General features: G+C 63.8%; 3 protein-coding genes across 6 annotated transcripts; 2 read left to right on the top strand and 1 right to left on the bottom strand.

The window, feature by feature from the left end:
- Window positions 1–1,680: 1,680 nt before the first annotated feature.
- Window positions 1,681–7,192, top strand: DOC2A (double C2 domain alpha). Of its 2 annotated transcripts, none has more exons than XM_062179639.1 (11): window positions 1,681–1,889; window positions 3,560–3,837; window positions 4,122–4,201; window positions 4,374–4,448; window positions 4,577–4,686; window positions 6,076–6,202; window positions 6,276–6,335; window positions 6,422–6,585; window positions 6,692–6,773; window positions 6,869–6,965; window positions 7,047–7,192. In XM_062179639.1, exons 2-11 carry the CDS (start codon window positions 3,573–3,575, stop codon window positions 7,190–7,192), a joined length of 1,206 nt encoding a protein of 401 aa, XP_062035623.1. In that variant the 5' UTR covers window positions 1,681–1,889; window positions 3,560–3,572. The 2 variants fall into 2 exon arrangements, with proteins under 2 accessions (XP_062035623.1, XP_062035624.1); XM_062179640.1 differs by lacking the exon at window positions 1,681–1,889 and adding an exon at window positions 2,943–2,996 and having other exon boundaries at window positions 3,564–3,837.
- Window positions 7,193–7,604: 412 nt separating this feature from the next.
- Window positions 7,605–15,362, bottom strand: INO80E (INO80 complex subunit E). Of its 3 annotated transcripts, none has more exons than XM_062179642.1 (7): window positions 15,072–15,362; window positions 14,868–14,938; window positions 14,727–14,779; window positions 12,274–12,352; window positions 12,076–12,187; window positions 11,583–11,699; window positions 7,605–8,061 (listed from the first exon to the last, which is right to left on the bottom strand). In XM_062179642.1, exons 1-7 carry the CDS (start codon window positions 15,150–15,152, stop codon window positions 7,948–7,950), a joined length of 627 nt encoding a protein of 208 aa, XP_062035626.1. In that variant the 5' UTR covers window positions 15,153–15,362; the 3' UTR covers window positions 7,605–7,947. The 3 variants fall into 3 exon arrangements, with proteins under 3 accessions (XP_062035626.1, XP_062035625.1, XP_062035627.1); XM_062179641.1 differs by having other exon boundaries at window positions 7,605–8,172; XM_062179643.1 differs by lacking the exon at window positions 11,583–11,699 and having other exon boundaries at window positions 7,605–8,172.
- A 435-nt stretch (window positions 15,363–15,797) lies between these two features.
- HIRIP3 (HIRA interacting protein 3) lies at window positions 15,798–18,677 on the top strand. The gene is made up of 7 exons (XM_062179638.1): window positions 15,798–15,881; window positions 15,968–16,088; window positions 16,193–16,307; window positions 16,503–17,317; window positions 17,403–17,571; window positions 17,643–17,741; window positions 17,823–18,677. The coding sequence occupies exons 1-7, from the start codon at window positions 15,817–15,819 to the stop codon at window positions 17,978–17,980; spliced, it is 1,542 nt and encodes a 513-aa protein (XP_062035622.1). The 5' UTR covers window positions 15,798–15,816; the 3' UTR covers window positions 17,981–18,677.
- The last annotated feature ends 216 nt before the right edge of the window (window positions 18,678–18,893 follow it).

An 18,893-nucleotide genomic window follows, 5' to 3' on the forward strand; every position in this document is an offset into this window, starting at 1 on the left:
GTGCTTGGGCCCCTGCACCCGCATGGGAGACCAGGAAGAAGCACCTGGCTCCTGGCTTCGGATGGGCGCAGCGCCGGCTGTAGCGGCCTTTTGGGGAGTGAACCAACAGAAGGAAGACCTTTCTCTCTGTCTCTCTCTCACTGTCTAAATCTGTCAAAAAAAAAAAAAAAAAAAAAAAAAAAAAAGACCTGCTGGCTCCAGTTCCAACAGAAATCTCAAACCTCCCCCTCCTCCAGGGCTGCCTTCCCATGTTCAAGCTGACTTGGTGGATTGGTTGATTGATCACTGAGGCCTTTGGATTGGCTCATCCATGTCCACTCTTACTCCCTGTGATCCATTCCCCAGCCAGCCAGCACAAACCAGAACACCACCGGTGGCGGTGGGCGTTTGGCACAGTCACTGCTTGGGACATCCCGTATCATAGCTCCGGTTCAAGTCCCTGGAGGTTGCTCTGTTCCAATCCAGCTCCCTGCTAACGTGCCCAGGGAAGGCAGTGGACAACAGTCCAAGTATCTGGGTCCCTGCCCGTGCATGTGGGAGACCAGGATGGAGTTCCTGGCTTCTGGCTTTGGCCTGGGCCAGACCTGCTTGTCGTGGCCATTTGGGGGAATGAGCCAGCTAACAGAAATATTTCTCTCTCTCTCTACTCTGCTTTTCCAATAATGAATACATCTTTCAAAAAGATGTGTGTGTTGGTCGCGTTGGTATCTGCCGGCCTCTGCGGAGTTAGTGTCTGTGCACATACAGCCTCACCACGCTGTGTGCTACCAGACATTTGGAATTCTTCCCAGTGGGTACGTAACAGAGGCTACCTCCGTGGAGTCTGAGTGGACATTTCTCTTACATTTTTTTTTAATTTTTAAAGATTTATTTTTATTTATTTGCAAGACAGAGTTACAGAGAGAGGTAGAGACAGAGAGAGGTCTTCCATCCGCTGGTTCACTCCCCAGATGGCCGCAACAGCTGGAGCAGTGCTGATCTGAAGCCAGGAGCCAGGAGCTTCTTCCAGGTCTCCCACATGGGTGCAGGGGCCCAGGGACTTTGGCCATCTTCTACTGCTTTCCCAGGCCGTAGCAGAGAGCCGGATCGGAAGTGGAGCAGCCGGGACTAGAACTGGCGCCCATATGGGATGCCAGTGCTCCAGGCCAGGGCGTTAACCCACTGTGCCACAGCACCGGCCCCTCTTACTTTTTTAAAAACTGGCAAAACATACACCGTCTCAACCTTTACTTATTTATATATTTGAAAGGCAGACAGACAGACAGAGATCTTCCATCTGAGGGTTCACTCCCCCAATTCCCACAACAGCTGGGGCTGGGCCAGGCCGAGGTTAGGAGCTAGAACCTCCATCTGGGTCTCTCAGGGACCCAAGTACTTGAGCATCCCTTGCAGCCTCCCTGGGGCGCGTATTCCCAGGAAGCTGGACTTTTCATGCAGGCATCCCAACACGGGTGCCGGAGTCTCAGGCTGGGTCTTAACTGCTGTGCCAGAGGCCCCCCCCCCCCCCGGTCTCACCAGTCCTCAGTGCTGGGCTGGGTGGCCTAAGTATATTCAGTGTGTTGTGCAAACACATGGTTGTCTTCAATCCCATCATTCAGTGGTGCTGGCCTAGCTCTGGGCCCTGTCTAGGGCACTAGGGACTTGGATGAATCAGCTTCTGGCTAGTGGGGGAGTCGGACACGTAAACAAGCAAACAGCCACAGCCCGGCTCTGGACGCTGAGGGAGGCAGCGGGACCGGCTGGGGGGTTGTGCTGGATGCTCGCTGAAGGCTTCTAGGAGGAGGTGGCCTGAGATGACTCCTGGAGGAGAGGCAGGTTTCTTAGGTGGAGGAGCCTTCCTGAGCCAAGACCCAGAGACCTGAAGGTCAAGGTTGCTCCGGGAACTTCAGGTAATTGTGGGCAGGGGGCCGATGAGGTCCAGGTCTGAAGAGCCTTGAAGGCCACAGCCAGGACAAAGTAGAGCCAAGATCCCAGGCTAGGGTTAGTCACAGCCAGTGGTGGCTGGCAGCTGGCCTGGGGCAGGGCTCAAGCCAGGAAAGAGATGAGGAGAGGGCCTTGGGAGATACCTGATTGGGGAAGCCCACAGGTGGGCAGGGCATGCACTGTGGGAGGGGAGATCCCCAAGGGAGATATATCACCCCTGGGAAGGGGCCCCTGGGCCCTGGGGGCTGAGTGGGGTCACAAGGACAGCCAAAGGGAGGAGGCGCTGGGGCCCAATCTGGGGACCCCCAGATCCCAGGCCAGCGGCGGCAGGTGGATCGGATCCCCTTACCCTCCCGGTCCCAAGTCACTGCGGATCACTAAGCTCCGCCCCTACGGACCCAAGGATGGGGAGAACCGGCGTCTTCCTCCCTCCTTGAAGCCTCTCTGCGGGGGGATGGGGGGGAAATGAGCCGGCCGTTGTCATGGCAACGAGGCCGGTGGTCCAGAGACCCGGGAGGGGAGGGCGGCGCTGCGGGCCTAGCGCGCGGGCGGCGGCCTGGGAGTTGGGAAAGCCCCGGGCGTTCTCGCCGCAGCTTCGTGGTGGCGCTGGAAGCTCGCGTGTTTGCGGGTGTGCGTCTGCGAAGTTCTCCGGCGAGTGTGCATGCGTGTGAGCTCGCACACGTGGGCCCAGGCGTGTGCGCGCGGGAGCGCCCGGCCCGCCGTGGGTGCCCGCCCGTGTGCACACGAGCGGGTGGCAGCCCGCGTGCCCGTGCGTGTGCGCGCTGGTGGGTGCGCACTGGCGGGCGCTCCGGAGCGTGCCCCGGCGGGTGTGAGCCGGAGTCCCGCCCCCTCCCCAGCCAACCCCCCCCCCCCCGCCGCCGCCGGCGGCCTCCTCGCCTCGCCGCGCTCACCCCCTCCTCCCCGCACTTTCTCGGCTCTCGCTCCCAAGCGGCGCGCACAGCCGGACTCCGCGCTCTCCTCGCTAGCCGCGCCGGGGACCGCCGCCCGCCGCCGCCCAGCCCGCACCCGCCGGCAGCGCAGTGCCCGGGCACCTGTTGGAGGCACAGAGGCAGGTGCAGGGGGCTGGGCCGGCCGCGGGTGTGAGGGTGAGGGCCAGCGCGTTTTCGGTGGGTGCTACGGGGGTGTTCAGCGCTTCTGCGGCTGCAATTTCACGCGCAAGAGGAGGCATCGCAGGCTGGGGTTCCCACCTTGCGCGGCGCGGGGTGGGGGAGGAGCAGGCAGGCAGAAGAATCCTGGGGACAGCCTAGAGGGCCGGGTGACACCCTGACCGGACCAGCGCCTGCTGCAGAGGGTGGGCAGAGCCTCCGAGGGACAGAGGCGGGGACCTAATGAAGAGGCTCTGGGGGAGGCTGGGCTCGGGGCAGACCAGAGCCCAGGAGGAGAGGGGGGAAGTGGGAAGGTGACAAAGGGACAACCTCCAGCTAGACCCACGAGGTGGAGGGGGACCCACGACCCGTTTGTTGGGGAGCGGCCCCTGTGATGCCGGCTGACTGGCACAGGTTGCCGTCCGCTTGTCACTTGGGAAGGCAGGTCAGCGAGGGCCACTGGCCGGGCAGGCTGCCTTGGCAAGTAGAGGCGGCAGGTGGCTGGGCTCACGCTGTCACCCCCTCGCCAGCCAGGGGTGCTGCATGAGGGGCCGCAGGGGCGACCGCATGAGCATCAACATCCAGGAGCACATGGCCATCAACGTGTGCCCCGGGCCCATCCGGCCCATCCGCCAGATCTCTGACTACTTCCCCCGCCTGGGCCCGGGGCCTGAGGCAGGGGGCGGCAGCTGCGGGGAGGCCCCTGCTCACCTGGCCCCCCTGGCCCTGGCCCCCCCTGCTGCCCTCCTCGGGGCCACCACGCCTGAGGATGGAGCCGAGGTGGACAGCTACGACTCGGACGACGCCAGTGAGTCTGGGGGCCGCCGGGCAGCGGGGGCGGGGGCCGGAGGGGGGGGGAGCAGGGGGGGGGGCTGTCGCTGCCGCAGCTGCAGCCGGCATGGTGAGGCGATTGCAGCTTCAATATTTCTGCGGAGACGCTCCGCCAGCCCACACACGGCCCCGGTGGTGGCCGAGCCGGGGACCCAGACGCACGCGCACACGCCGCCCCAGGGCACACACCCGTCCCGTGCCTGCGCAGCCCGTCTCGCACACCCCTGGCCTGGTACATGGACTCACGCTGTCTTTTTCCAGCCGCCCTGGGCACCCTGGAGTTTGATCTTCTGTATGACCAGGCCTCCTGCGCTTTGCACTGTAGCATCCTCAGGGCCAAGGTGGGTACTCCCTGCCTCTCAGGCCCTCCTCGCCTGCTCTGCCCTCTGCCCTGGGAGGGGCAGGAAGGACACTGCTCCTTCCCCCTCCCACCCCTCGCTGGCTCCTCCCACTACCCCCCCCCCGGGGCAGGCAAGCAGGCACAGCTCTCATCCCCGCGCTGCTTCCTTGCAGGGCCTCAAGCCCATGGACTTCAACGGCCTGGCTGACCCCTACGTCAAGCTGCACCTGCTCCCTGGAGCCTGCAAAGTAAAAGCCTCCTTCCTGCCCCCACCTGGGCCCCCTCCTCTCCTCCCCTACCCCAGCTGCTGGGTTCGGCCCCCAGGTGGGGCAGGGGGACATGCATTGAGAACTCTGTCCCTGCTCCCCGCCCCCAGGCCAATAAGCTAAAAACAAAGACTCAGAGGAACACGCTGAACCCCGTGTGGAACGAGGACCTGACCTACAGCGGGATCACGGACGAGGACATCACTCACAAGGTGCTCAGGTGAGGGCTCCTCTCCCCAGCCCGCACCCTCCCTCCTGGGACAGCTGTCGTGTCTCTTCTGGTTGGTTGGTGTGTCAGTCCCATGAAGCCCTGGTCTCTCCGGTGCTCAAGAACAATCCATGGCTCCCCAGCCTCCCCAGCAGCAAGCCACAGATCTCCCTAGCCTCTCTGCTCCTCCCCAGTGCCTCCCGCTGCTCCTGCCTTCTTTGCCTGTTGGGTTTCTTCTACTTGGGAAGAACTCTCAGCTTCCCCTCTGCCAGCCTCAGTCCACTCATCTGAGGCTCAGCCAAGCTCTGCCTCCTTGGAAGCTCTTGCTCTCCGTCGAGACCCCTTCTCAGAGCCCCAGCCTGCAGTCAGGCCTCCGGAGCGTGGGTCGGTCCACTCTGGTCCCTGCTGTCCCCTCTCCCTCCCTAAGCAAGCGGTGAAGAGAACTTGCTCTGCGACCCCGGGAGATGGGCACGGAGGGTAGCAGCAAACCCCAGGCTAGCGGAGACGCCCCCCTTGGGCTTCTTGGGCCTCGGGCAGTAGGGATCCATGGGCAGCTTTGCATCAGGGAAGGGGCATGGTTAGGGCTGCTTGTGAGGGAGCACGTTGGTGTTGGGTGCGGGGGTGGACGGGAGGGGAGGACGAAGAGCCAGAAAGGCTGGTCTGGGATTCACATGTGAGAGTGAGGCCTAAAAATAACGCATGCCCACTGGTGCCCAGCCTGGGCCACGCAGTTCTGCATCTTTATTTCACTTGAGCTCACAATAGCATTAGGAGGCGGGAGCTCATTATCTCCACTGTCCAGATGGGAACTGAGGCTTGGGGAGGCTAAGTGACTTCCCCAGGGTCCTACAGGTAGCAGCGCAGTGACGGGGCTGGGACAGGAACGTGCCTGCATGCCACAGGGGCTCAACCCAGTAGCTGGTGACAGCAGCAGCAACAGCTCAGGGCCTGCAGAGGGCCAGACGAAGCGAAGCCAGGCTCTTTGCTGCTGGGCTCCTGGGGCTCTGCCAGGCTGGGTCCCTGTTCCATGCAGAAAGGGGCAGGAGGGCCGGGGGTGTGTGTGTGTGTGTGTCTGTGTGTGTGTGTGTCTGTGTGGCGCTCAAGACCCCTCAAGGCCCTTCCAGCTCTCTCAGCCTCCCTGTGGCCACACCCAGCAGTGCAGGCCTGAGGCGGGGGTCGCATCTGGTCTTCAGGCCCTGAAGCTGGAGGCAGGGAGGGGCAGTGGTCCCCACGGTGCGTGAGGGCTTCTGCAGGCAGCGTGGGCGGCGGAGGAGGAAGAAACAGGGCAAGCGCAGTCATCCTGCTCAGGCCATGGCCCCTCGAGAAGACAGGGAAGTTGGGCGTGGCCTGAGGACGTGTGTGCGGCAGGGGCCTGACCCCGCAGGTCCCGCCTGCCTGCAGGATCTCCGTCTGCGACGAGGACAAGCTGAGCCACAACGAGTTCATCGGGGAGATCCGCGTGCCCCTCCGCCGCCTCAAGCCTTCCCAGAAGAAGCACTTCAACATCTGCTTGGAGCGCCAGGCCCCGGTCCGTGCAGGGGCTGGGGGGAGGAGGGCCCCCGGGAAGGCCGTTTCTAGAACCTTCTCTCTGCCCCCCTCAGCTGGCTTCACCGTCTTCCATGTCGGCAGCGCTGAGGGGCATCTCCTGTTACCTGAAGGAGGTGAGGCCCCCTTCCGGGGGCCCCTGTGTGCGTGTCGGGGCAGGGGTGGCGGGGGGCCTGGGCTGAGCCTGCGTCTGCTCCCGCAGCTGGAGCAGGCCGAGCAGGGCCCGGGGCTGCTGGAAGAGCGCGGCCGCATCCTGCTGAGCCTCAGCTACAGCTCCCGGCGCCGGGGGCTGCTGGTGGGCATCGTCCGCTGCGCCCACCTGGCCGCCATGGACGTCAATGGCTACTCTGACCCCTACGTCAAGACGTGAGCCCCTCCCCCAGGGAGCCTGCCCCCTGCCCCAGGGTCCCGAAGGGCCGGGCTTGGCCCTAACTGCACGGCTCTCCCCCGTGCTCCCCGTGCCACCCCTAAGGTACCTGAGACCGGATGTGGATAAGAAATCCAAGCATAAAACCTGCGTGAAGAAGAAGACTCTGAACCCAGAATTCAACCAGGTGAATGGGGCGGGGCCGGAAGTGCAAGTGGGCGGGGGCAGGGGTGGGGCTTGGGGCAGGGCCTCAGCAGCCGGTGCGGCTGGCCTCGTCCCCAGGAGTTTTTCTACGAGATGGAGCTCTCCACTCTGGCCACCAAGACTCTGGAGGTCACGGTATGGGACTACGACATCGGCAAATCCAACGACTTCATCGGTGAGGGCAGGAGCGGAGCTGGGGCTGCCGCGGGCGGGCGGGCGCCGGGCGCTCATCTCGCCCGCTGCTGCCTGCTTCCAGGTGGCGTGTCCCTGGGCCCAGGCGCCCGTGGAGAGGCCCGGAAGCACTGGCGTGACTGCCTGCAGCAGCCGGACACAGCCCTGGAGCGCTGGCACACCCTGACCAGCGAGCTGCCGCCCGCGGCCGGGGCCCTCCCCTCGGCCTGAGCCCCCGCCCCGGCCCAGCACGGGCCCCACTCCCCCAGCCACCGGGGGCCTGGGGCCAGCACCCAACCTTCGCACGAGTGTGTTGCACGTTTACACGGGGTGGGACGTCCCCTGCCCCGCACTACCTGTCTTACTCTCGTGAGAGTCTCCGTGCCGTGGGTCTGTCTGCTCGTGAGAGACTGGGGAGAACACACTCACATATGCAAACCCCCTCCAGCCTGCCTCCCCAGCGCCTGCAATATGCAAAGCCCCCTGCCTCCGCTCACCGCTCACCGCAGGGAGAGCTGTGTGAGCCCTGCCCGGTGAGGGGCGCCTCCTCCTGCCTCTCCAGGCTGCCCCGCCCCTCCTGTCACGGGAGGAGGTCGGATTAGGGGAGGCTCCGAGGAGGAGGCCGGTTCCCAAGCAGCAAAGGACAACAAAAGAAAGAGTTACTCCTTTATACAGCATCTTCCTTTAAAAAACAAACCAGAACACACCTGTAGCCCTGGACAGCTGCCCTTGTAAAGGGGTGGCCCCCACAGGGCCTCTGCGTCCCCTCGAGGCGGCAGGTGCTCCCACCCGCTCTCTCACTGTCCCCGGAGGGGCTGGGTGTGAGGGCGGGGCCCTGCCGCCTTCCCGGGGCGTGTGTGCATGTTTACGCCTCTTCTGGTTGTGTGGTGGCCAACGCATGGCAACTGGGCGGCAATAAACGTCTCTGAGGAAGCGGGGGCTCGCGTGCTGGCGCGCGGGGCGGGCGCCACGGCCGGCGGCGGGGCTCACTCCGGGATGTCGATCACCAGGTCGTCGTCCCCGTCCAGGGCGTCGTCCCCGCTGCCCGCGTCGCTGAACATCTGCCGGGGGACGGTGCTCAGGATCGTGTGTGGGGGCAGCTTGGGGGGAGGCAGAGGGGTCAGCGCTGCAGCCCCGACCCCAGCCCCCGCCCCTCGCCCCGGGAAGGCCAGCGGCCCGCCCACGGAGCAGTCTGGGGGGCCCACCGCCATCTGCAGCAGGAAGAACAAACACAGGGAGGGCTCATCAGGGGGGCCACTCCGGGAGGCCACGCGGGGGTGGGTCGGGGCACAGGCTCATTCCAGGGACGGTGGGCACAGCTGGGCCCCTCAGCCCCTACAGAATGCCTGGGGGTGGGGGCGGGGATGCAGTGGGATGGGGTAGGGTTGGGGGGTCTGAGAGGAGACAGGGAAGGAAAGGCTGGCCGTGCCCCCTGCAGGCAACAGCAGCTCAGAGCCAGCCCGGAGGGCCTCCGGGCACCTCGGCCACACCCTGCCACCTCTGCCTTCCTCCCTCCGACTGCGGGGCTTACTGGTCGGTGGAAGGTGTCACCCCCCAGCAGCTCCTGACATCTCGGACGGGCCCCTCCGTGGGCCCCCGCAGCCAGTGGCCTGGCCAGGCCCTCCTCAGCTCGCCTGTGCTATGGCACCGGCCTCTACCCGGACTCCCTGCCTGCAGCCTCGCCCAGCTCCTCCACACTGCAGCCAGAGGGCTCTCTCTAGAACACAGACCTCAGCACATCGCGGCTCCGCGCGGCCTCACGGCAGGCCGGCCCCTAGCCTGGAGCGTCCTCCGCTGCTCGCCAAAGTCCTGCTCTGTGCTGCCCACCCTGCCGGGTCCTCAAGTGCTCTCCCCACCAGGCCTCCCGCGGGGCAGCCTGAGCACGGTCCGTGCAGGAGACAGCACCAGTGACCCCCAGCAGCCAGACTGACGACCTGGGAGGCGGGAGGGGTGGAGAGCCAGGGAAAGGCGGAGTTCAAGGAACAGGCAGGCCGGGTCCCCACTGGGCGGAATCGGACCCAGCCCTGGGGGGCGTGGGCTTCCCTGCGGCCCTGGGCCTGCTCTCTGCTTCTCAAGGGGCCACACCTCACCCTCTGTTCCTAGGCGGCACAGGGTCAGAGCGGGTCAGGCCTCGGGAGCAGGAGCCTGGCAGGACTCAGGGCAGACGGGGCCCAGCTCACAGCAGGAGCTCTGCCCCTGGCTCCCAGCACCCACATGTGCACGCCTGCAAGGACCAGCCGTCCGAGGACTGTCCCTGCCTCTGCCCCTGCCTCCATCGCCGCCCAGGCCCGTGTCCCCCTCACGCTGTCCTCAGCAGGCCAACAGCAGCTCGTGCTGACACGGGCTACCAGGGGCCAGGCAGCGGCCATCCCTCTTTTTTTATTTATTTTTTATTTTTTTGACAGGCAGAGTGGACAGAGAGAGAGAGACAGAGAGAAAGGTCTTCCTTTGCCGTTGGTTCACCCTCCAATGGCTGCCATGGCTGGCGCGCTGCGGCCGGCGCACCGCGCTGATCCGATGGCAGGAGCCAGGTGCTTATCCTGGTCTCCCATGAGGTGCAGGACCCAAGCACTTGGGCCATCCTCCACTGCACTCCCTGGCCACAGCAGAGAGCTGGCCTGGAAGAGGGGCAACCGGGACAGGATCGGTGCCGACCGGGACTAGAACCCGGTGTGCCGGTGCCGCAAGGCGGAGGATTAGCCTAGTGAGCTGCGGCGCCGGCTAGCGGCCATCCCTGAACACACTTTATCCTCCCAATGACCCCAGCGAACAGGCAAGGGGGCTGAGGCCCAGGGAGCTCAGTGATGCAGCCACAGTGTGAGCGAGGCCCACGCTGTCAGCGTCCACAAGCGACCCCCAACCCCGCCGAGGCCTCAGGGACTCACAGGCCCTCCGCAGTAACAGGCCAGCCCAGTTCCTGGCATCCAGGCCTCCCATGGTACACACCCACTTCCCTTTCCCCATCACTCCTGCTCCGGCCCCGACAACACGCCCACCGTGCCCTGCCCACTTCTCACTCACTGCCCCAACCTTACTAGTCGGCTCAAGAACTACCTCTTCTGGTGCCTCCCCTGATCACCCCCTCTGCACCACCTGCTGTGCCCCGGCCACGCCACTGCCTCCCCACGCACCTGCTCCCAGCGCCGCCGACCCTGCCCTCTCCAGCACCGTCTCTGACAGACCAGATGTGAATGCCCTGCCGGGCTCAGGCGGCGACGGAACACAGCGCCAAGAGCACACACGCACTCAACGGCAGAGCTGGGACTGACTCCGGAACCCGCACCCCAGTCATCACCGACGGCGCCGCCCGTTCCGTTCTGGCTCGAGCCCCGACAGCTGCCGGGCCTGGCCCCTGCTCAACCTGGGCTCTGAGCCGGCTGGGGTCCTCGGCTGGCTCTTGCTCATCTCTCCTGCGGCTCACGCGCCATCCCCTTCTACCACGGACACTTCCAGGTCTGTGTCGCCATGGCGCCCGAGCTGTCTGTGTGGCCTTTCCGGATGGCAGCTGAGCCTGTCCAAGGCCAGACTCCTCGCCTGCCACAGCCCTGCCTGCCTCTGAACAGGCCACGCCACGTCTCCAGTGGCTGCAGCTGAAACCCCAGAGTCCTCCTCGGCTCCTCTTTCTGGCAGCCACACCTGGTTTTCCAGGAAACCCTGCAGATCCTTCCAGGACACGGATCCCCGTGCGCTCTGCACCGCCTCCCACGGTGACCCCTCTCGATCCTGCAGTCGCCTCCTCCTATCTGTCTCACCCCCTGCACCCTGTCCGTCATCCTCACGGCCGGGCCAGTAGTCTGTGCAAAAGGTCAACCTACTCCAGCGGCTCCCACTGCACGCATGGTACAAGCCGATCACTCGGTCCTCTGTCCTGTTCCGGCCACTCCCTCCCATGTGGGCCAGGTCCTCGAACAAGCCAAGCACGCACCTGCTCGGGGCCCCTGCCCTGCTGCCTCTCCACAACCGGAAGACTCTCCCAGAGAGCCCCGCGGCTCGCTCGCCCTCGTTTCCTTTAAGCCTCTGAGCCAGCTGCACCCAGGACGACCTCGCCTGAAGCCTCGGCGCCCCTCACGCCCTTCCCTCCACTCCGCTTTTCGCCGCTGGCACCTGCTTCCCCCTCTGGTTTCTGCCCGCCGCACGAGCTCCCTCGGGAGCTTCGGTCCTGCCTGGTTCGCAGGCGTCCCCGCGGCACTGGGCCCGGTAACAGTGCCTGGGCTGCAGCAGGGGCCACGGACGCACCTGCTGACGACACCTAGTGTGACCCCCCTCTCTACCAGGACGGAATCCAGGAGACCCAGAGGGTCCAAGATGCCTGCTCAAGCTTCGACGCGATTCCAAATCCCACACTCCTCTGGGGTTGCCGCTAGGGGCCTGCTGCCTCTGGCCACACAGCAGTGGTAGCAGGGGGGGACCCCCAGGGGTGGCACTGCCCCAGATTTGCCTACAAGCTCGGGGAGCAGCGCTTCTCCGATCCACCCCTCGGTGTCCTGGCCCGGCCTGGGGTCCCGGCAGTCCCCGATCCAGCCTTCCACGTCCTTGGACAGGCCCCAGCCCGTCCGAGCCTCCCTTGGAAGCGGACCACCTGCCGTTCTGGCCCCTCCTAAACGTCCCCAGATCAGGGTACCTTGAGTTTCCGGGGCAGGTGGGGCCGTTTCTCCCGCTTGGGCCTCAGGGGGCTGGGCTCAGGCAGCTGCAGGGCCAGGTAGTCAGAAGGGAGTGGGGGGTAGGGCGGGGAAGCCAGCTGCTGGCGGAACAGGAAGATGGAGATGGGGGTGTGGAGTGGGGCAGGGGCAGGGTGACAGGAGGAGGAAACGCAAACAGGAGGAAGGATGGAAAAACAAAAGAGATGGTGATGAGTGTGGCTCCCAGGGCCCCTGAGAACAGAAGGGGAGGGCGCAGCGGCGGGACCCCGTCCTGGCCCGCTCGCCGCTGTCACGTGTGACCCACGCCTACAGCACAGACACGTGGGCCCGACTCACACCCCCTCCAAGGGACCCAGGTGCAAGTCTCCAGAGTTGGGCCGGGCTCACCCTGAGGTCCAGCCCCTCTGCCCAAAACAATGCCTGCGGTATTCCCGGGCACCTTAGGTCACACCTCCCACCCCTGACCCGACTCACCGTGCTCAGGTAGGGGGAGGGGGCCCCGGAGGCCTGAAGGGGAAACCCTGCTGCAGCAGGCAGGGAGAGGCTGGGGGGGGAGGGGGCGCCGCCCAGCGGAGGGCTTCTCTTCCTGCAGAAAACACAGGGCAGGGGTCAGAGGCAGCTGGGGGACCCGGTGCCCCTGCCCCCCAGAGAGGACTGCTGGCTGCTTCTCACCTCTTGGGGGCTGGTGTGTCTGACAGCTTGGGCGTTCCCTCTGTCTCGCTGTTATCGGAAGAAGCAGTGGCATCCGAGTCTGTGAGGGGACAGCAGGTCAGTGTGGCTGGGGAGACCCCGGGACCTCCGTACTGCCGAAGGGCACCCAGCCGGCGCGCCCGTGCGATTCCGGGGAGGCCCACGGCTCCTCCGCCCCCTTGGCCATTTAGGGAGTGAACCAGCAGGTGGAAGATCTCTCTTTCTGTGCCTCTCCCTCTCTGTTGCTCTGCCTTTGAAATCAATCGATCGATCTCTTAACAAACAAAACAAAAATAACCAGTACATGTGATGCAAGCCGCTCCCCAATCTGTCCGTTCAGATCCTTTAAGGAGCAGATCAAAGGCCACTTCCGCTGAGAGGTCTTTCCGAGCCCCTCAGGCCCAGTTTGTCGCGGACGCTCCCAGAACCCTCTGCTCACGCCGTGCTGAGAAGCATCACATGTGCGTGTCTCCCTGGCTGACCAGGGGCTGCTTCTCTTCGGCTCCAACACTCTGACCGTCAACGTGCTGGATTCTCCCAAGTCTGCTGCCCCGGAGTTCCTCTCAAACAGGACGCTAACCTAGGGGAAGGCGGAGGCAGGGGACGTGGGGCTAGAAGCGCAGCCATGTTTTCTGCCGGGGCCTATGTGAGTTGGCCCCCGCCCCCCTAGTCTACAAGCTTCCCTTAGGAGTAACGAATGGATCTCTCCTGGCCCAAACTATTATTTACAAACACAGCAGCGGGACTGCCTGCCAGCCACGTGCTGAGCCCTGGACCAATGTTTACAGGCTCTGTGGAGCTGTCGACCATGTGTGACTGGCTCAGGAGCCCCACCCCGCAACGGGCCCACCAATGCCCACCTCAGGGCTCTTCCAAACTGTGGGGCTCACCCATCAGTAGGGCATGAAATCAATCTCTCTGTTTGCAATCAGCATGAAGAGGGGAAAAAAAAAAGCCGTCTAGAAAACATCAGGGCGAATCACACACCAGGCCCTTAAACCTGTTTCGTTCAGTTTTTTCTTCTTTGTTAAGTATGAATGGGTGGACTTGGCCACGGCATAAAATATACAGCTAACTGTAACCAGTACACACGGCGGCGTCTGGAAAACCGTGCTCTTCAAGAACGCCTGCCTGGTTCTGAGAGCGCGTGCCGGCACTTACTATTCGGCCTGGACAGCTCTGAGGCCCATCTGCCCGAGATCAGCGCCTTCCTCTTATCTAGGTCTCATCTCAAGCGCGACTTCTTAACAGGTCTTTCTTTTTGAAAGATTTATTCCACTTATTTGAAAGTCAGAATTACAGAGAGAGAGGGAGAAAGAGAGAGACAGAGAGACAGAGAGAGGGAGAGAGGTCTTCCATCTGCTGGTTCACTCCCCAAATGGCCACCATGGCTACAGCTGGGCCAGGCCAAAGCCAGGAGCCAGGAGCCTCTTCCGGGTCTCCCACGCTGGTGCAGGGGCCCAAGGACTTTCCCAGGCCATAGCAGAGAGCTGGATCGGAAGTGGAGCAGCCGAGACACAAACCGGCGCCCCAGACAGCAGCGTTACCACTGGGCCCCAGCGGCGGCCCCTAGCTGAGCTCTCTAGCGAGAGGCTGGCTGCTGCCAGCTGTTGTGTGGTCTGCAAGCTAAGGGTGACTTGTATACATTTTCAAGGGTAGAGAAAAAATTCACAAAGGAAAATCATAGAACTTTACAGAAACCCAGCCACACTCATTCACTTATGGCTACGGCTGCTTCCCCGTCCCAACAGCAGCGCTAAGGGGCTGCTTCAGACCCCAGCATCCCAGAGCCTCAAACACTTACATTCATTAATCCTCCGCGAAGGCCCGTCAACCCACTCTCCTCCCATCACCACCGCCCAGGGGTCTTTATTCCCTGGCCGCCCTCTCAGGCCGTGGAACATTCTAGCTGACTTCTTTGGTTTTTTTTTTTTTTTTTTTTTTGACAGGCAGAGTGGACAGTGAGAGAGAGACAGAGACAGAGAGAAAGGTCCTCCTTTGCCGTTGGTTCACCCTCCAATGGCCGCCGTGGCTGGCGCACTACGGCCGGTGCACCACGCTGATCCAAAGCCAGGAGCCAGGTGCTTCTCCTAGTCTCCCATGCAGGTGCAGGGCCCAAGGACTTGGGCCATTCTCCACTGCACTCCCGGGCCACAGCAGAGAGCTGGCCTGGAAGAGGGGCAACCGGGACAGAATCCGGCGCCCCAACCGGGACTAGAACCCGGTGTGCCGGCGCCGCAAGGCGGAGGATTAGCCTGTTAAGCCATGGCGCCGGCCCGTTTTTTTTTCATCCCAATAAAAATCTAAGTTAGGAGAGCTCACGCGTTGCCCGCCTCCATAAGCTCTAGCCCCTGTGCCAAGGACGCTGCCTGAACACAGGCGGACGCCGAGGAAGGCGCGGCCAGAGGCGGCCGGGGAGCCGCGGCCCAGCTCACCAGAGGAGTCCTCGTCCACGTTCTCGTATTGCAGCAGCCGATCGAGCAGGAAGCTGAAAGGCAGCAGAGGGGGACCCGACTGTGGACCCGGGCCCTGTCCCAGCCGGGCTCCTCCCCCTCCTCCCCGGGGACGCCCCTCACCTCTTGTCCCGGGACACCTTGAGCAGTTTCCTCTGTGCCTTTCTCAGCTCCTCCTGGAAGCACTCGTGTTCCTGGATCGTGGGCAAGGTGGGCGCTGAGCCAACGGCCCTCCTAGACACGGGCCCCACCCCTTTCTCACTCACACACACGCTGGACTGGGGCCCCAGGCCTCAGCCCCCACACCCTCCCCCTGCCGGCACTCACGTAGATGAGGAACTTGAGCTTCCGCTTCAGATTCCGGTATTTCTTTTTGTAGTCCACTTCGCCATCCGCCGGCCCGTTCATGACCCACTCGCGAGCGGCGCCCTAGCGCCTGGAGTCCCGCTACCCACAGCCGGCTCAGCCTGGCCTCTGTCGCCTCCACTTCCGGGCACTCGGCTAGGACTACAACTCCCGGTGTGCCCCGCGCCCAGGACCGCCCTCCTGGGGGATACCGGGATACGCCTTCGAGTGGTTACGTCGATGACGGCGTGGCGGCGGCGCGACGACGTCACAAAGATGGCGGGGGCCAGAGCGCTCCGTTACTGATTCTAAATATGCCCGCGAGACCTGGAGCCGCAAGATTTACCCTACAGATTCCTAATCTGGCGAGAGGCCCTTTTCCTTCTGCCTTCCGAAATAACAGCGGCCTAGCTGGTGCCCGTCGCCACGGAGGAAGGCAGCATCGCGGGCTGTTTACGGTCCGCCGAAAGGTTGCCGGGCCGAATCGGTTTCAAACGAGAACTGTACAAGCGATTCGTTCTAAGAAAGCGTAGGAGCCACGAGACTCTGCAGCTGCCCTGGGAAAGCAAGTTTTGATTGGCAAAGTCCTCAGCCCGAGCGCTCCGCGAAACAACGGCCCCTCTGCTCCCGGCGCCACAGCGCTGCGCGTGCGCGAGCGGCTGTCAAACGCGCGGACGGAGGCCGAGAGGGGAAAAAGGCGGGAGCCGCCAATCCCGGGTGGGGCAAAATGGCGCGGGAGGAGGAGATGCAGGAGTTCACCCGCAGCTTCTTCCGAAGCCGCCCGGACCTGAGGTGCACAGGAGGTTGGAGCTGGGGGGGCAGGGGTTGGAAAGGCAGGGGTGGGACGCGGACCCCGTCTTGACACGCTGTCCTCATAGCACGCTCACGCACTCCATCGTGCGGCGGAGGTTCTTGGCTTACGCGGGTCGGGACCACCTGGAACCCGAGGAGAAGCAGGCGCTGAAGCGGTTGGTGGAGGAGGAGCTGGTGAAGATGCAGGTGTGGGCGCGAGGCTGGGCCCCGGGAGGCGAGGCTGGGGGCGGAGGGAGTGGGGCAGAACCCAGCCTTGGGACGTGTTTTGCCCTCTCTCGGTGCACACACAGGTGGACGAAGGCGGTACCAGGGAAGACAAGCTCGACCTTACCGGGAAGGCGAAGAGGCCTCCCACCCCCTGCAGCGACTCGGAGAGAAAACGGCCCCGCTTCAACTCAGGGTCAGGTCGGTGGCTCCCCGCTGCGTATCCTTAATGCATCCAGAAAGTACTTCCGGGGCAGGAAGCCAGCATGGGCCTGGACCACAGCCGTGTTTCCCGACGGCTTTCCCTGTGCCAGGGCAGGCGGATCGGCAGCCTAGCCCGAGCAGTGGGAGAAGGGGCAGGAGGCGGCCGCTGCAGCCCTCTCTTCTCTCCTCCAGAGCCCAGTTCTGCAGCCTCCAGCCCAGACTGCTTTGGCCGGCCAGCAGAGAATGGCATGTCGGGAGCGGAAGGTGGCCCAGGCAAGGAGGAGGCGGAGAGTCCAGGGCCGACCTCCAAAACAGCAGAGAGCAGTGATGACCAAGAGCAGCAGGAAGACCTGGGCGCAGAGGCCGGCTTGGAGGCCAGCAGTGAGGAGGACGAGGGCCGTGTGGAGACCCGCGAGACCTGCGAGGAGCAAGAGGAACCCAAAGGCAGGACTAGGAAGAAAGCTGTGGCCAAAAGCAAGCAGGCAGCGGGCAAGGCCTCAGCGAGGAGGAAGCAGGCCAGGGAAGAAAGTGAGGACGAACTTGCTCCCCAGGCGGCGAAGAAGGGAGCACAGAGCCCCCGGGACAGCGGCAGGGAGAGCCAGGAGGAGGGGGAGGATTGGAGACAGCAAGCCAAGAGCAGCAGAGGGAAAAGGCCGGCCCGGGAGGGGGACTCGGGGGACAGTGGGGAAGGGCAGATCCACGAGGCAGCCGGCGGCGGGGGCGGCAGTGGCAGTGGCAGTGATGGGAGTGACGATGAGCCGCTGGCGCGCAGAAGCAAGGCCGGGACCCAGGGCCAGGATGGGGACGAGGCCCGCACGGCGGAGCCCCCGGCTGCAGGCGCCGCCGGCGGGGAGGACAGCGACCTGGAGAGGGAGGGGAGCGACAGTGAGGCAGGGGGCAGCCTCAAGGAGAGGAAGAACCGCTCTTCCAAGAAGAGCGCCAAGAGAGGCAGGACGCGAAGCTCGTCTTCCTCCTCGGACGGAAGTCCGGAGCCCAAAGGCGGGAAGGTGAGGGCGCCCAGCCGCTGAGAGGGGAGAGCGAGCCCCAACCCCACCCGGCGGGCTGGGTCTTCAGCTGCTCTCTCCCTGCCAGGCCGGCGCGGCTCGTCGTGGTGAGGACCACCCGGCCGTGACGAGGCTGAAGCGCTACATCCGGGCCTGCGGTGCCCATCGCAACTACAAGAAGCTGCTGGGCTCCTGTCGCTCCCACAAGGAGCGCCTGAGCGTCCTCCGGGCGGAGCTGGAAGCCCTGGGCATGAAGGGTGAGGCTGGGGGTGCGGGGGGGGGGGGGGCTGCAGGAAGGGGAGCGGCTCACGGACTGCTTCCGCCCCAGGTAACCCCTCCTTAGAGAAGTGCAGGGCCCTGAAGGAGCAGCGGGAGGCGGCGGCCGAGGTGGCCTCCCTGGACGTTGCCAACATCATCAGTGGTTCAGGTACCGGCTTCTTCCTCAGGGCCCCTGAGAGCCGATGGCATCGCACTGTCCCAGATGGCTCATTTCCGCTTCTCCCCCTAGGCCGGCCACGCAGACGCACAGCTTGGAACCCCACAGCAGCTGCCCCCGGGGAGCTGTACCGCAGGACCCTGGACTCGGAGGAGGAAGGGCCCCGCCTGGCCCCCACGGACTGGTCCCACATGCGCGGCATCATCAGCAGTGACGGCGACAGTACCTGAGCGCCTCGCCCCGGGAGGCCCCTTCCCACCTGTCTGTATAGACGTCCACACAGCGCCGCGAGCTCTGTGCACGGGCCAAGGCAGCTTTCTCTGGACAGCTCTGCAGCCCCAGGGACACGGCTGTCAGGACAGAACTTCCTGGCTTCACATCCTCTTTCAAGTGTTCAAAGGGTTTATTTTTTAGGTCTTAATAAAGGAATGTTTGTAATGACCTCATCAAAACTGGTTCCCCACCCTCAGCTCTGAACTTCAGGCACCACCTGCCCTCGGAAGTCTGCCACCAGGCTGCTTCCTGGAGCCTGGCCAGGGGGCCTGACTGGTCACCCTGCTTTTAGTGGGCTCCGCTAACATAACGCTCGGTTGGCAGGAGGCTCCAAGTCACTGGCATGAAGAATGGTGCACAAGGGGCCAGTGTTGTGCTAGAATAGGTTAAACCGCCAACTGCAATGATAGTATCCCATACAGTAACAGGTTCGAGTCCCGAGTCCCGGCTGCTCCACTTCTGATCCAGCTTCCTGCTCATGTATCTGAGAAAACGGCGGAGGATGGCCCAAGTGCTTGGGCCCCTGCACCCACATGGGAGACCTGGATCAGGCTCCTTGCTTTAGCTTGGCCCAGCTCTGGACACTGGCCATTTCGGGAGTGAACTAGCAAATGGAAGATCTCTGTGTTAACTGCCTTAAAAAAAAAACAAGAATGGGAAACACAATGATCTGGGAATAGCTGATGTTTATGGCTCGCACCCCCTCCTGTGTAAACAGCCACCTGGTGCCTGACTGACCAATCAGTGCTCTGGACCTCTGGCTACAGATGCAACACTCCGCTGCCTTGCTTCTGCGGGTGCTCTGGGACCTAAGCTGGGAGCCGCCAGGGTCTGTAGAGGAAGTGACCCTCTGGAGAATCTGAAGTGAAA

The sequence above is a fragment of the Lepus europaeus genome, chromosome 21 (assembly GCF_033115175.1).
Source record: "Lepus europaeus isolate LE1 chromosome 21, mLepTim1.pri, whole genome shotgun sequence".
Lineage (NCBI taxonomy): Eukaryota > Metazoa > Chordata > Mammalia > Lagomorpha > Leporidae > Lepus > Lepus europaeus.

Coding starts and splice junctions, on each gene's coding strand:
- DOC2A (XM_062179639.1), top strand. CDS start 3,573: ATGAGGGGCCGCAGGGGCGACCGCATGAGCATCAACATCCAGGAGCAC. Junction 6,336..6,421: donor TCTCCTGTTACCTGAAGGAG/GTGAGGCCCCCT, acceptor CTGCTCCCGCAG/CTGGAGCAGGCCGAGCAGGG. Junction 6,966..7,046: donor CAAATCCAACGACTTCATCG/GTGAGGGCAGGA, acceptor GCCTGCTTCCAG/GTGGCGTGTCCCTGGGCCCA.
- INO80E (XM_062179641.1), bottom strand. CDS start 15,152: ATGAACGGGCCGGCGGATGGCGAAGTGGACTACAAAAAGAAATACCGG. Junction 12,353..14,726: donor CGTGGACGAGGACTCCTCTG/GTGAGCTGGGCC, acceptor GTCCCCTCACAG/ACTCGGATGCCACTGCTTCT. Junction 8,173..11,582: donor ACCTGCCCCGGAAACTCAAG/GTACCCTGATCT, acceptor TTCCTGCTGCAG/ATGGCGGTGGGCCCCCCAGA.
- HIRIP3 (XM_062179638.1), top strand. CDS start 15,817: ATGGCGCGGGAGGAGGAGATGCAGGAGTTCACCCGCAGCTTCTTCCGA. Junction 17,572..17,642: donor GGAAGCCCTGGGCATGAAGG/GTGAGGCTGGGG, acceptor CTTCCGCCCCAG/GTAACCCCTCCTTAGAGAAG. Junction 17,742..17,822: donor CAACATCATCAGTGGTTCAG/GTACCGGCTTCT, acceptor TTCTCCCCCTAG/GCCGGCCACGCAGACGCACA.